We start from the raw sequence: 14490 nt of genomic DNA, 5'->3' as shown, positions 1-14490 counted from the left end.
GTCAAATCGACACTGTCCAATCGTCCCCCAATCTTCACTTGTATATCACCGGTCCATGCCTCAAGAGCTCTACGCCAAATCTGAGATCTCACCATATGCCGTTTCCATGGAAACGCATCCCTCGCCATACAACTTGATGTCGCTATAAGTCCAATGGACACGGTCCAATCGTCCCCCAATCTTCACTTGTATATCACCGGTCCATGCCTCCACAGCTCTACGCCAAATCTGAGATCTCACCATATGCCGTTTCCATGGAAACGCATCCCTCGCCATAAAATATGATGTCACTATAACTCCTATGCAAATGTTCAAAGAGTGCGCAAACTTCACATGTGTGCTAACGGCCCGTCCACACAGCAGCTTTGAACAAATCTTGAAAATCTAGGAGCTGGGCGTGTCTGACAGCTTGGGGATTTTTTGCGAGCAACACGACCAACAACCAATCACATGAATCTCCCGCCCCCGACATACAAAGCAAAAAAAAACGGGGATTTTTATGCGAGCAATATATATATATATATAAACTCCCCAAACAGGCGAAAACCTACCAGTTTCACCCACTGTCTCTGCCACCTCCCTCCATGCCTGGTTCCTCCGGTTTGTATCCCGGTAAATAGTCTGGTCGTAAAGAACCGGGTGATTTGCTACCGTAATTTCTCGTTTGGAATATGAGGAAATGAACTGCGGGTCTGGTTCTCCCAGCTTGCACGCGGTTTGATTGGCTAGCGCTTGAAATGTCAGATTTGCATAAACGGATCTGATTGGCTGTCGCTTCCAGCTCAGCCTCAAAAGTAGAACATTGTTCAACTTTGGAATCCTGAACATCCTGGAAATCCTGGAAATCTTCGCCTCGCCCCCCCACAATGCAGTTCGGCGACAAGCGAGGGAAAGTGACGTCATCCCCATTAAAAGTCAATGGGCGGAGACGCGCTGGAAGCGGTGGACAAATCGCCAAAAGCTGCTGTGTGGACGGGCCGTAACAGTCCAGCCGTGAAGACATCTACGTGACAGTTTTGAGATTTCTTCAAATGCCGTTGCCATGGCAACACAATGCTCACCATGAAACACGGTTTTCTCATAACTTCAGTGAAAATACTCGAAATGGCCCAAAACTTCACAGGTTTGGTAACAATGCAGCCATCAACACATCTAAGAGTATTATGGGATGTCATCAAATGCCGTTGCCATGGCGACAGATCATTCACCATCAAGTTAGTTCAAAAGTTTCCCAAGCCTTTTTACTTTCTTTTCTCATCTTAATACAAATTAATTCACTACTACTTACATCTGATATTTAACTCCTTCAGCCTATTTTCAGCTGCAGAACCCATTCAACTATTACATTATTCAGCTATTTCAGGACATCAAGGCTATACATGTTGTTGTTTATACCTTTTTTAAACCTTTTCTTTTAAATATTCAGCTTTTTCTGCATTTTTTTAGCTAAAAGCAGCTACCATTCAGCTAATAACATATTAAGCTTTTTCTGCATTTTCAGCTAAATTCAGCCATAAATGTTCACAGTTTACAGCATTCGCACGCATTTTCTGCAAGAAATGCATTTTCTAGTTCATGCTTCTAATCCAGACAAATGTTGAATAAATGATGGTACTCACTACATTTATATGACAAGATTAGTTGCTAGTTACTTTGCAAATTCAAATTATTAAAATACACATTAAATGAAATAAAGTATGATGGTTTTTAATTATTGATTAAGATACCTGACAGTATTATGAATTTGTGTTAACATTAATGGATCATGAATTCGAATCCAGCAATACAATTACTATTATTACAAAATGGCCATTCTGCATGCTGAGTACTTTTAGTTTTAGCACTTTAATGCAAATACTTTCATACTTTTAGGTAAGTAACAGTTTGGGTGCTAGAATTGTACTTGTAACATTTCATCCGTGTGTTTTTTTACTTTAAGCTAAGTACAAGATCTGAGTACTTCCTCCGCCTCTCTTCATTAGTGTGCTGTTTTCTTTCATTGCAGAGCGGTGACGCTGAGAATCCAAACTGTGTGGGCATAGAGGGAGTTCTGGAGGCGTACTTCCAGAGCCTGAGGACGGTGCAGCTCTATGGACCCACCAACTTTGCACCTGTCATCAACAAAGTGGCAAAGTAAGTTTAAGAGTTATGTTAGAGTGTATGTTAGAGTTGGGTATAATTATTCTATTTAGCTTTCTTTCATTCAAAACTGAGTCCAGTCCATCAAGAGTAATGTATTTTCTTTGTTTGATCAAAGATTATTTGAGACACAACTGACAATAAAGTTTTTGCCAGATTAACAATGCTAATATTTTCTGTTTTATAATATTAACAGCGGCGGTCATGGAACATCCCGTCTAATAAAAATGTCCCACTTTTGGTTATTTCAATGACACATTTTATCCCCTCAAATGGTCACACATTACTTCATTTGTTTGTAGTTAAGTGTGTTTTCATCTTGTAAAATGCAGGTACACAGTATTTACAGCATCTCTAAATAGCATTAATGTTCGATTGAAAAAGCCCCAAAAAACTTATAAAATTCCTTTGCATGTAAATGTATACCATGTTTATGCCTTTATATTGTTATATAATAATATTTTGAGTTGGCACAAAATATTTTTGAAGTATAGGGACATTTTACATATAAAGGGTGAGGATATGTTGTGCTTACCAAAGGGTAAATACAACATAAAGTGAACCTTGACTCCATAGAAACCCCATAGAGAAACAGTATCTCCTTTACAAGATAGACTTTCACACGTATACAATGTATCACAATAACATTGACTCTGTTTAGCAAGCTTAACACAAGAGTTCCATTCTTCTTGTTTTCTGCCGTGTTGTGAAATTGAGCCTTGTAACATTTTCCAGGCCTACAGTATGATGAGTACAAGATGCAGTTTTGTCCAAATTCAGAACAAATGATTAGAGCACTGAAGAATTGGTCTGATAGCTTTTTGAATAAAAAGTAAAGTGGGTACCAAGAGTACGGTGGACGACAGGTGGAAATGCATTCCACAAGGAGAAATGCGCTGCAGTTTCAAAAACGATGCAAATACTAAACACTGGCACACTTGTGTTTTTATATTTGCCTCGTTTCTGAAGCTGCTTTGTGTTCCACCTAATTGAACTTTGTTTGGGCGATCATATCGTGTTTGCACCTGTTGGCCACCGGCCGCACAAGAATGGCTATGAAGCTGATAAGCTACATATAAATCTTCCTCTGGATCTTCAGTGAGGGTTATTGAATTTAGCACATTAATGAAAGTGATACATTCCTAGTTTGATATTGAAGATAATACCAGATATTAATGAAGTGAATAGAGTTAAAACAACTTCCAATTTATGACATGTCACCATTAACCAGAACAGATACAGATTATTATTTGTGTTCTCAATATGAAGCAAGGCCACTTTCTTAAAATGAATTAAATATGCATAAAGGGAATATGTTTCTTTCAATGGTTATCCATGAATGGAAAGTTAATTTGTCATTTTACCATATTTCAAGATATCTGTCTGAAGAGACCTCTTTCTCATGTATTTCCTGCCTCTCAAGGGTAATGTTATATTCATTCTTTACCCAATGGGCAGGATATCTCTGGGAAGTTATATATTACGTTTCATAACCTTCAAAGTTAATTGAAGTCGGTAAAATGATAACTGCAGTTTGTGGAAGGCATTCAGTAGATCACTGATTTAGACACGGTGATACATTGGTGCATCATCTGCATGCAAATGAATCTGCAGTGGCAGGATGTCCATTCATTTATTATTAAGGGTTTAATGGAAAACAAAACAGGTGAAGATTACAATTTTGGGTCCAGCTTTTGTGAGCTCGAGGACTTTGTATATACAATAGTAAGCATTGACCCTTTGTTTTATTTTACATGTAGTTGCCATAATAATGCACATACATCAAACCAGAGCATGCATTTTTTAAGAATATTGTTTGAGTTTTATGAAATAGTTAATAGTTTTTTTCCAATGGTGATTGGCTTGGACAGTTATGGTTGAAAGGCGAAAATTACAAAAAATATTATCTGAATCATAAACAGCCATTGGTACTCCACATGCTCATCTGTTGATCAGCGTAGGAGCAAAGAGACAGTTACAAGGACTGAACTGATTGATGTCATTGAATGATTGTGTACCATAAAAAGCCCCTATAATGCTTTTTGGATTTTCCGTTTCCTGTAGTGTGTTATAAAGGTTTTTGTGCACGTAAATGGTCTGCAAAGGCTACAATTCCAAAGTTCCCTCAAGGGAGAGTTACTGTCCATCACACTCCCCCCTGCCCACCCCGCAGACAGAGGGTGAACAAAAGTGTGAGAAAAATTAAGTACTTTGTGAACATTTAAGCATGTCACATTAGAGGCACAAAATACAAATATGGCCCTGAAAATGTGCATATGAGGGCCCCTTTAAATCCTATTTAGACCAACAATATGGAAGATTTACAATAATGTTGATTAAAGCTTAATAGAGAAAAAATTAATGGACCTGATGGTTGGACCAGAGCAGGGTTGAACATTTTAGCCTATGTTTCTCTGCACTGATTTATCTTTTATCCCACCCTGTGTTTTATACGAGTGAGTCAAATGGCAAGAGGCATACAGGAGGCAAAGATCACCCACTGAAACACACACAAGTAACATCTAACATAGTGCCAAATTCCCATACACACACAAACACACACACAGAGAATCATGGATTCACAGATCAATGTGGTGTTCAGCCAGGTGGAACAGCTAAGTCGCTGGTATTAGATTATGTCTCCTATAAATAAATACACAAACAGTAGGTACACACACACACCTACATTTTGAAACCCTGTCAACCATCAGCTCTGGATTGAAAGGATACCAGATGAGTTTGGAGATGTGGATATAATCATTTGTTTTTCTTATCCAATCCCTTGTTGGAAAGCGTTGGAAAAACAAGCTGCAGGGTCACATGGTTTTCTTCATGCAGTGTTTTTCAGTGCTTATTATTTTTGAAGGGTCTCTCTGTTGCTAAATATGGTATAGTAAACAACTCTGTTTTCGGCTCAGGAAACAGCATAAAAACTTTAGTTTAGTGAGAGTGGAAAACTATTTAATTTTAGTCTTAATTCTGTTTTTAAATCAAAAGGTTTATTCCCAAAGATCTAAAAAATAAATACGCTTTTTGTTGGTAATTACAATGTTTTTTTAGCATTTTGTTAAGGTTTTATTTTCCACATTTTATTGTGACTCCCAAACATGGAAAATATGCAAATTTGCTGTGGTACTTTACATGCAGATATATGAAATTGTACAAATCAAATATATATATAAAAAAAACACATTAACAGTGTTCACTTGTGCACTGGATTTACAAGAGACTTTTAAATATGTGAATTAAGAAATAACTAGTTTACCCTAATGTTGCAAAACAGTAAACAAGTCGAGCTGGAATTGCTAGTTATCTATGCAGTATCAGCAAATTCCAATTGAAATGTAAAGGTTGTATTGTCATGTGCACAATATATCCACAGTGTAGTTGTTGGCAATGAATAACCTAAATCCTAGGCCCATCCAATAGTGCTGGGTTAGTAGTAAGCAATGGTGGAATGTAATAAAGAGCATTTACCCAAGTATTGTTCTTAAAGAGGACATACAGTATGATGCTCATTTGCAGGTTCATATTTGTATTTAGTGTCTCTACTGTGACATCCTTTAATGTTCAAAAAGCTCTTTATTGTTCTCATACTGCCTGTGCTGCAGCACCTCTTTTCACCCTTTGTCTGAAACCAGAGCCCAGTCTGCTCTGATTGGTTAGCTGGCTGGCTCTGTTGTGATTGGTAAATCACTTAGAAATGTGTCGGAAATGTCCCGCCCCTTCACGTACAGTTGCAATAAAAAGTATGTGAACCCTTTGGATTATCCACACATAGCGTTGTGTGTTCCTTCCAAACAACTCAACTTTGGTTTCATCTGTCCACAGAATATTTAGCCAGTAGTGCTGTGGAACATCCAGGTGCTCTTTTGCAAACTTCAAACGTGCAGCAATGTTTTTTTCTGGACAGCAGTGGCTTCCTCCGTGGTGTCCTCCCATGAACTCCATTCTTGTTCAGTGTTTTACGTATCGTAGATTCGTCAACAGAGATGTTAGCATGTGCCAGAGATTTCTTTAAGTCTCTAGCTGACACTCTAGGATTCTTCTTCACCTCATTGAGCATTCTGCGCTGTGCTCTTGCAGTCATCTTTACAGGACGGCCACTCCTAGGGAGAGTAGCAACAGTGCTGAACTTTCTCCATTTATAGACAATGTGTCTTACCATGGACTGATGACCATCAAGGCTTTTAGAGATACTTTTGTAACCCTTTCCAGCTTTATGCAAGTCAACAATTCTTAATCGTAGGTCTTCTGAGAGCTCTTTTGTGCGAGGCATGGTTCACATCTGGCAATGCTTCTTAACCCTTTGGAGTCGACCGTCACGCCGGCGTGATCAGATCACATGACCTGTTCAAGCCGGTGCCGCATAAAAACAACAGTCCGGACAACATTGCCGTGTGTTTCTGTCGAAAGTACTGGCTTGAAACTATATCCCAGTCTTGTTTCATGCAAAAAGACCCAGTAAACACGGAGATACGATGATGTAAAGTTAATACATTTCAAAAGTATGAAAAATGGAAGCACATATTTGAATATCTGCGCCGTATTTGATCATTTTACGAAACGGAAAATACTGGAAACTGTAGATCCTGCTCAACAGGATGTATAGTGTATTTCTGTCGAAAGTACTGGCTTGAAACTATATGCCAGTCTTTGTTTCATGCAAAAAGACCCAATAAACACGGAGATACGATGATATAAATTGAATACTACTATTTCAAAAGTATGAATAATGGAAGCACATATTTTAATATCTTCGCCGTATTTTATCATTTTACGAAACGAAAAATACTGGAAACTGTAGATTCTGCTCAACAGGATGTATTTACCAGGGAGAGGGTGAGGTAATCAGGTAAACGGAGTGATACGAAGCGAGACGAAAAGAGACGAAGAGGGACGGCGGGAACCGAAGTGAGACGGCGGGAAATGGAGAGACGAAGATATACGAAGATAGGCGGCGGGAGACTGCGATTGAAGTAAAGTGACAGACAAACATTGAGAATTTAGATATAGTTAGATAGATTTAGAGTTTTGAAGATTCAACTATAATGAAGAGGACTCTGAACGTGAGTCAAGCTATAAGCTTGTTTTTTGACATGGAGGAGGAGGAGGAGCCTGTGATGTTGCCCTCTGTGTCGTAGTTGACAGAAACTGCTTTGAAGCGTGGCACAGATAAAGACAGAAAAAACATAATGTGTACATATATATATATATATTTGTATTATATTTATAATAACACTTTTGCCATATCAGAATGAAATCACATGTACATTATTTAAGCTTTTAAATGTTTTGTTGTGCCTACTGTGTCTGTTGACAGAACTTGAGAAATAAGGGGAAAAAGCCTATGGATTCACCTGTTATTTGTTCATAACATTTGTAGGCCTATATAGGTTCATGCTACCTCAATCAAACTTTCACATTATCATAGTGACATCCCATGTATATATTTCCAGCTTTCAAATGGTTTCGTTGTGTATGTTTGTGTTACCTATATGAAAAATAATATCATTTTCAAAATCTGTTTTTACGTTTTTTTTTTATTTTGGGTCCAAAATGTTCATATAGTATCTCAAAATGACAGAAATAACTATCAGGTTATATAGGTGAGGTTGTCCTTAAATGAAATATACCAAACATTGACATGCCAAACATTTCTTAATGGGGTTTATAGTTGGGTCTAGAACCTCAATTCCGTGACCATTCTTCTGCTAAGATGTTTTGACACTTGATTTGACATCATTGGACCTTTTATAAAAAATATAGACCCAAGGTCCCTCCCAAAAATCCCGGCAATTTTTGCTAGAGGGCCAAATCCAAGATGGCTGCTCGCGCCATCTTAAAAAATTAACTTTTGAACCAGAGCGCCTAGAGTCATGTGTAAATGCACTTTTTGGGGTAAGTCGACCACAAGGATTCCATTTCTGACATCAGTTTGGCGCTATGACATCGTTCGGACCCACAAATCCAAGATGGCTGCCACCCGGTCGAGAAATTACACACGTTTTGAGTACTGATCGACTTATAAGCAAATAATCTGCATATTAATATTTTACCATGAAATAAGAATGTATGACAAGATATACAACTACTTAACCTTCAAATAAAATACTTTTATTAGCTGTAACTTGACTAGTTAGCAAATGAGAACACTTCAAACAACATGTAATAACGCAAAAATGCTGCCTCGAGAAATGGCAAGTTTTGAACAATAACACAAATGAAACACAATTCTGCTTTTTTTTAAATTTATCAATATGACACTGAGAGTCCGTATCAGTCTGAATCAGAGCACCCTGCCTCGCTACATTCTGAATCCTCCGATTCCGATGAATCGCCTCTCTGGACAGCAGCAACTCGATTTTCGTCATCATCATCGCTCTCATCTTCCTCATCTTCCTGTCCCTCTTCAGTTGGCCTTGGTGCAGGTAGATGCATCGGGAGTGCGGGTCGCGTGTGACGTACAGGGCGACAGCAACCACCAACCAGCTCCCAACCATGTCCGATTGGTGAGGGATGGTGCTTTAGCGATGGATGGCGCACCAGATACGCCAGGTAGTTGGCACGGAGGCAATGTTGACGCAAGCTGTCGGCATCCGGAGGGAGACGGATGAAGGATTTCTTTTTGATGGTCCTCCATTTAGCAGCACGGGCCTCAGCCATGGTTTTGCTCTTGTTGTCACCGTAGATGATGCTACGTGTGAAGGCAAAGAGCTGCTCCAGCACCTCCTCTGTCAGGGCAAGGTTATCTCCACATCGCGAGAGCTGTTGTCGGGCAACAGGGCTCTTCGCCACCTGGTCATACACAGACTTCTTACCTTTGCCGTAAAAGCCTGAGTTTGCATCACAGCCTGTCATACAATGCAGCTGCACAATACAGTCGGCCATCATGTCAGTTGCCATGTCACAGCAGCGTACCGTTTCCTGCTTCCTCTTGATACAGAGCATACCTGGCAGCTGCTGTGAGATAAGTGCTGCCGCAACATATACATCAGTATCAGTGGCATCGATGACAACTGGACCACTGTAGCCTGACTCGCGCAAAACTACATAGGTGGAGAACAGGACAGTGTCAGCCTCAGACTGGTCAAAGCTGTAGTTCTGCATCGGTTGTTGGGTTGATAAGTTGGTACAGTGGGAGCCGACAGAGTAGACAATCTCCACATCAACACTCTGTGCAAGATCGGTCAGGTAGCTGCATATCATTTTCTGCAGCCGCCCCTTGTTGCTGGAGCTACACAGCAGCGTCTTGAACATTCTGGCAGTGGGGAATGCGTCACCCAATTTCATGTAGGTGTTGGGCACATGTGTGTTTCCCTGTACCCTCAGGTCTCGCTCGTCATCCTTCGTCGAGTATGCTGTGTCGTACGGGTCGTTCACACATATGATACGGTGAGCATTATGATGGCGTGCAAGGATAATAGATGATAGCTTGTGGACATAGTCCGACCACTTGTATGGGTTGCCATCTTGCGTCCGCCGATCCTCTGCTGATGGAGTTGCCATCCTCCAGATCATGCCCATGTCCACAAGAGCGATGTATGATTCCTGCAGATCTACAGATTCCAGAGAGAGCTTCTGCACGAGCATGCTCTTCTGTGTCTTTCTGAAGGTGCCGTTGGAGTTAAATAATGGCACACACTCCTCGACAATACGATGTTCGAGCAACTCGGGGAGGTTCACAAGTTGACTGCCCTCAACCAGGTTTATCATTGCCGTGAGGGCGCTTCGCTCCATTTCTGCAGCTTTCGCCTTGAGTTCATCTGATGGCTTCTCCTTGCTTAACGCCTTCGCAAACGTCAATCGTTTGCACAGAGGGACGGGTGCATGAAGAGAGGTATTCTTATTGAATACCCGTTCTTCCAAAAAGTGGGTCAATTTCTTCTCCCCTGTGGCATGGGCTGAGTTGAAGTCTGCAACGAGCTCATCAGAGGCGGGCATGGCCGACTGCAAGGTACGGAGGGTGGTTGAGGCCGTATCGAACGGGAAGGTGTCAAACTCATGCATGCATTCAACCAGGTCTTGCACACACTGCTCATCTTCTCGCATCCGTTTGGGGCCGCATTCCGTGTGCTTCCTCTTTGTCTTTTTTCGGTTTGCAAGGGCATTGTGAGCTGCCCGGATCTGGGCCACATTGTTCACATTTCTGGAGTGCACCAGCAGCTGCTTCTCATTCTGTAGGATAGAGAGCCAACCAGACTTCATTTTGCTACCCTTGTTCATGGTGCATTTGATCCACATGTCCCAGGCCATGTTGGAATAGGGGTTGCCTGTGATGGACTGGGTGAAGTCAGTACGAAGGAACGCAACCTGATCTGCAGGGAGAGCTGTCAACATCGCCCAAAAGTCTGGCAGCCACTTCCCATATCTATTGTTGTCGTAAGCTACCATCCATGGCAGCATCGCACGCAGAGAGCTCATATACTCATCCCAGTTGCATATATGGACCGCATGTACATTCTGCATGAGCGCGTCTGTCATGGACAGGAAATCCCTCCAGTAGTTTGCCATGTCACTGGCCTCAACGTGGGTGAACATGTTGGTGACAAGGCTCTTGAGGTCAGCATCATTCTCTAGTGCCACATGAGCATCAGCGCGGGATTCCTCGGATTGACTCGTATCTCTCAGAATGTCAAGGTTCTCCCTCGTCTCATCAGCCAGGTCGGGCCCGAGGTTCTCCTTCATCAGCTGACACATAAGGGCCTCGTACATGAGTCGCAAGCAGCGTAGCCCCCTCTTATAATGTTTGCCTTTCAGTGCACGATCGACGGAGCCATCGGCAATAACTCCAGCCGCGACAAGTACTTCACCTAGTTCACTACCTTTGTACCGCTTGTAGATGGCACTCATCATCACACACTGTGTATGGAAGGGACCAAGAAAAGGTACAATGGCACTGAATTTGCTTGGGTTTTCGGCCTTGAGCAGGGTGATGAGGACATACACGGGATGATCTCCAACTAAGAAGGCAAAGGGCATGTGCTTAGTTGCGATGATGGTAACCAGCTTGTCCATGACGTCCTTCACAACTGACTTGTCGGGCGGTTGATTGTAAGATGTATGAAAATAAGCCTTGCTTTTGTCCTGCCACATATTCAATCCAGCGTGAAACCCGTTGTACGAAGGGATATTCTGTTCGGCTGCAACAGGGCGGTCACCATTCACATCAGCACGTGCAAGGGCATGAATAATGCTTCGCTGGCGCTGAGGCTCAGTACTCGATGAGACAGTAGTAGGCTTAGGACGGATCGGAGGCTCGCCACGCTTGACGGTCCTATATGGCATAACCGTTTGCATCTCAGAGGCCTTCTCAGTCAGCACGTCCGAGACAGTCTTGGCATGTTTGATCCGCGGTTGCTCATCCTGGGTGTTTGCCTCATGCTTATGTACAAGACGTTCTTCGCGTTGCAGAAACATCCAATTACAGCGGTGTGAAGTACCTCCTCCTGTCAATGTATCGTTCCGAAAATCGTCATTGTCGATGATACTGATGCTTGGTTCCCCTTCAGCGATCTCTGCCGGACAGACCGAGCACCGCTCAAGGTCATGCATTGTCCAAACATCACGTAGCAGAAGCACGTTCGGGTAACTGATCCCCATGCCCAGCTTGTAGTACGAATCAACAAGCTCCTTGCTACGAGTCAATCCGTGAAGGGTGACGGTGGCATTGATGGCGGTAGTGGTGGGTCGCTTTATAATGTACTGTGTGATGAGAGAGGTGAGAGAAAGTGTGCTTGGAGACAGATCTACCCCATGCTTCCCCTGCAAAGCCGATAGCAACTGCAAAACGAGAGGCGGGAGTTCCTCCTCCTCCTCTAGCTCCTCGACTCGTGGAGGCCATGGGACGAGTTTGATGGACTTGACATCATCTCTGAGCCGCGCAGCCACATTTTGCACCAGTTGCTCACTGCTGACACCAATAGAGGAGATCGCTGCTTCGACATATGAACCGCTCCCAGACGTGTCATAGACTAGGTCGCTCTGGTTTCTCTGAGGGCGAGAGTGGAAGCCGATCTTGTCCTTAAACTCCCGGGTCAGGATATCTTTGATGTAGGATGACTTGACTCCAGATGTTGGGAATCCATACCGAGAAACGATAGAGCTGTAATCTCTGAGGAGGCTCTGCAGTGACCTTAGTTCATGTTCATCAAAGATAACTGTTCTGATGTTATCAAAGAAAATTGTCTGAGCTTCACGGAGAGTGACATTGTGCATGTGGGGAAGTTTGTCATCTTCACTCATTCTCTGGTAGTTACGAACATATTTAAACCAGCATTTGTGATGATATCTGATCTCAAGTGCATACGGCTGATCAGCTGCATAATTGATCAGACAGTTGATTCTGTCGCGCATTAGTTCATCTTCCAGAGCCACCGTATGGCTCTTGAACGCTGCCCATGCATGATCGTACGAAATCAGGACCAACTTTGATTCTGGATGTTTTGCCGACTCCGTCTTACAACACCACACACATTTATTTTTATCGTGTATCAGCCCTAGACTAGATCGCAGCCGCTTGAAAGATGGAGTTGCAGCTGTGGAACTAATGTCAGACGTAGACGAAGACTGAGCTTGGAATTCATCGACAACTCGTTTTTTCTGTCTGTTGTTGGCCTGTTCCAGTTTTGTGGCATTGCATAAGGTCAACCTACATGTATCATGGACACAGTGTCCGACGGGACCTGTATCCCAGTCGATGGATGTATGGACGTCTCCGAACTTGTCAAGACCGCTCCATAACTCTGTATTGTTCTTTAGAGTGTCCCATTTTTCAATTGAGGTAATGGCATCGGTGGCTTTGCTGCAAACCCTTCCACACTGCAGGATACACGGAATGTTGGACATTGTCACAAGCTATGATCCATATCGTGCGGCATACTCATGAATCCCTATAAGAAACACAAGTAGGCCTACGTATTAGATATTGATATGGGGGCAGATAAGAAATTAAGAATAATTTCCATTTGTTAAATGTAGCTATTATTTAGTTAGTAAGCATTTGGACAGCCTGACAGGTCTGATTCAACTAATCAAGAGCTATGACTATCTTATTAGAACAGTTGAATCAGGTGTGTTAGTTCTGGGTTGGAACGAAAACATTCAACAGGACTGGAGTTGAGAACCACTGAGCTAGTTAGCTAACGTTAGCGCACATTATGACAGGGTTGAATTTGGCAAATTTTTGACTCGGATAGTCAATCTGCTTTCTGAGGTAAACTTAACGTGTAGCTCGCTACACCAAAACTAACATTGTTATTATTACTAATATTTCTATTTCATGACACAACAAAAATAGCCTTATGACAGTTTCTACTGAATGGTAATAACAAACGCTGGCTAGCTAACGTTGGCTTGGCTAACTAGCAAGATTACATGATCCATTCGCTAATGTTGACAATACAATCAAAATGGCATAGCCTACCTTTCAACTTGGCACGTTTCTCTTCTTCTTCTTTTCTTCTGTTTTTATACTGCGCCCCGATGGCTTTTGCCTCTTCACAGTTCTCTAACGTTAGTCTTTCTTTCCTCAACGCTCAATTTTAAAAACACTTGACAGATACCCATCAATGCACAGCGCTCTAGCATGTTCTGACTGTGAACACTTAAAGCTGAGGCTCTTAGACCGACCGACCATTTTAGATTTTTGGCTCATTTTCCCTTATGTTAGATTATTTATTTATTTTTTTAAATAATGGTTGCAGATATAGAGCCAAAACTGCGCCAAGCAAACGTTTTTTTTATTTATTTGTGGCGCCCCCCTCTGGGTGGCGCTCTAGGCAAACGCCTATATCGCCTGTAGGAAGCTCCGCCCCCATATATAGTACATATATATACTTCAGTTTATAACAGTGAGTGCTTGTTCTACTGCCGTGACCGGTACCTCGTGATCCTGCATGTTCCCGTTCAAAACGTGTATATTTTCTCGACCGGATGGTGGCCATCTTGGATTTGTGGGTCCGAACGATGTCATCGCACCAAACTGATGTCAGAAATTGAATCCTTGTGGCCGACTTACCTCAAAAAGTGCATTTACACATGACTCTAGGCGCTCTGGTTCAAAAGTTAATTTTTTAAGATGGCGCGAGCAGCCATCTTGGATTTGGCCCTCTAGCAAAAATTGCCGGGATTTTTGGGAGGGACCTTGGATCTATATTTTTTATAAAAGGTCCAATGTTGTCAAATCAAGTGTCAAAACATCTTAGCAGAAGAATGGTCACGGAATTGAGGTTCTAGACCCAACTATTAGTAAGACAAATCAAAAGTATGCGAAAACGGCCAAATTAGCCCTGGACTCCAAAGGGTTAAGAATGGCTAATTCAAACTGGTGTGTATTTTTGATAGGGCAGG

At 42.1% G+C, this 14490-nt stretch overlaps 1 protein-coding gene across 1 annotated transcript in view; it reads left to right on the top strand.

The window, feature by feature from the left end:
* Positions 1-14490, top strand: part of LOC117532661 (copine-9-like) — an 80734-nt gene that overhangs the window by 45915 nt on the left and 20329 nt on the right. Inside the window, exon 11 of the mRNA XM_034196052.1 lies at positions 2006-2133. Coding sequence (XP_034051943.1) covers positions 2006-2133 — 128 coding nt within the window. The remainder of the gene's footprint in view (positions 1-2005; positions 2134-14490) is intronic.

This window comes from Gymnodraco acuticeps, unplaced genomic scaffold (assembly GCF_902827175.1).
Source record: "Gymnodraco acuticeps unplaced genomic scaffold, fGymAcu1.1, whole genome shotgun sequence".
In the NCBI taxonomy this organism is placed as follows: Eukaryota; Metazoa; Chordata; class Actinopteri; order Perciformes; family Bathydraconidae; genus Gymnodraco; species Gymnodraco acuticeps.
The sequence above is the reverse complement of the archived record's forward strand: the minus strand, read 5'-3'. Positions and strand labels throughout refer to the sequence as shown.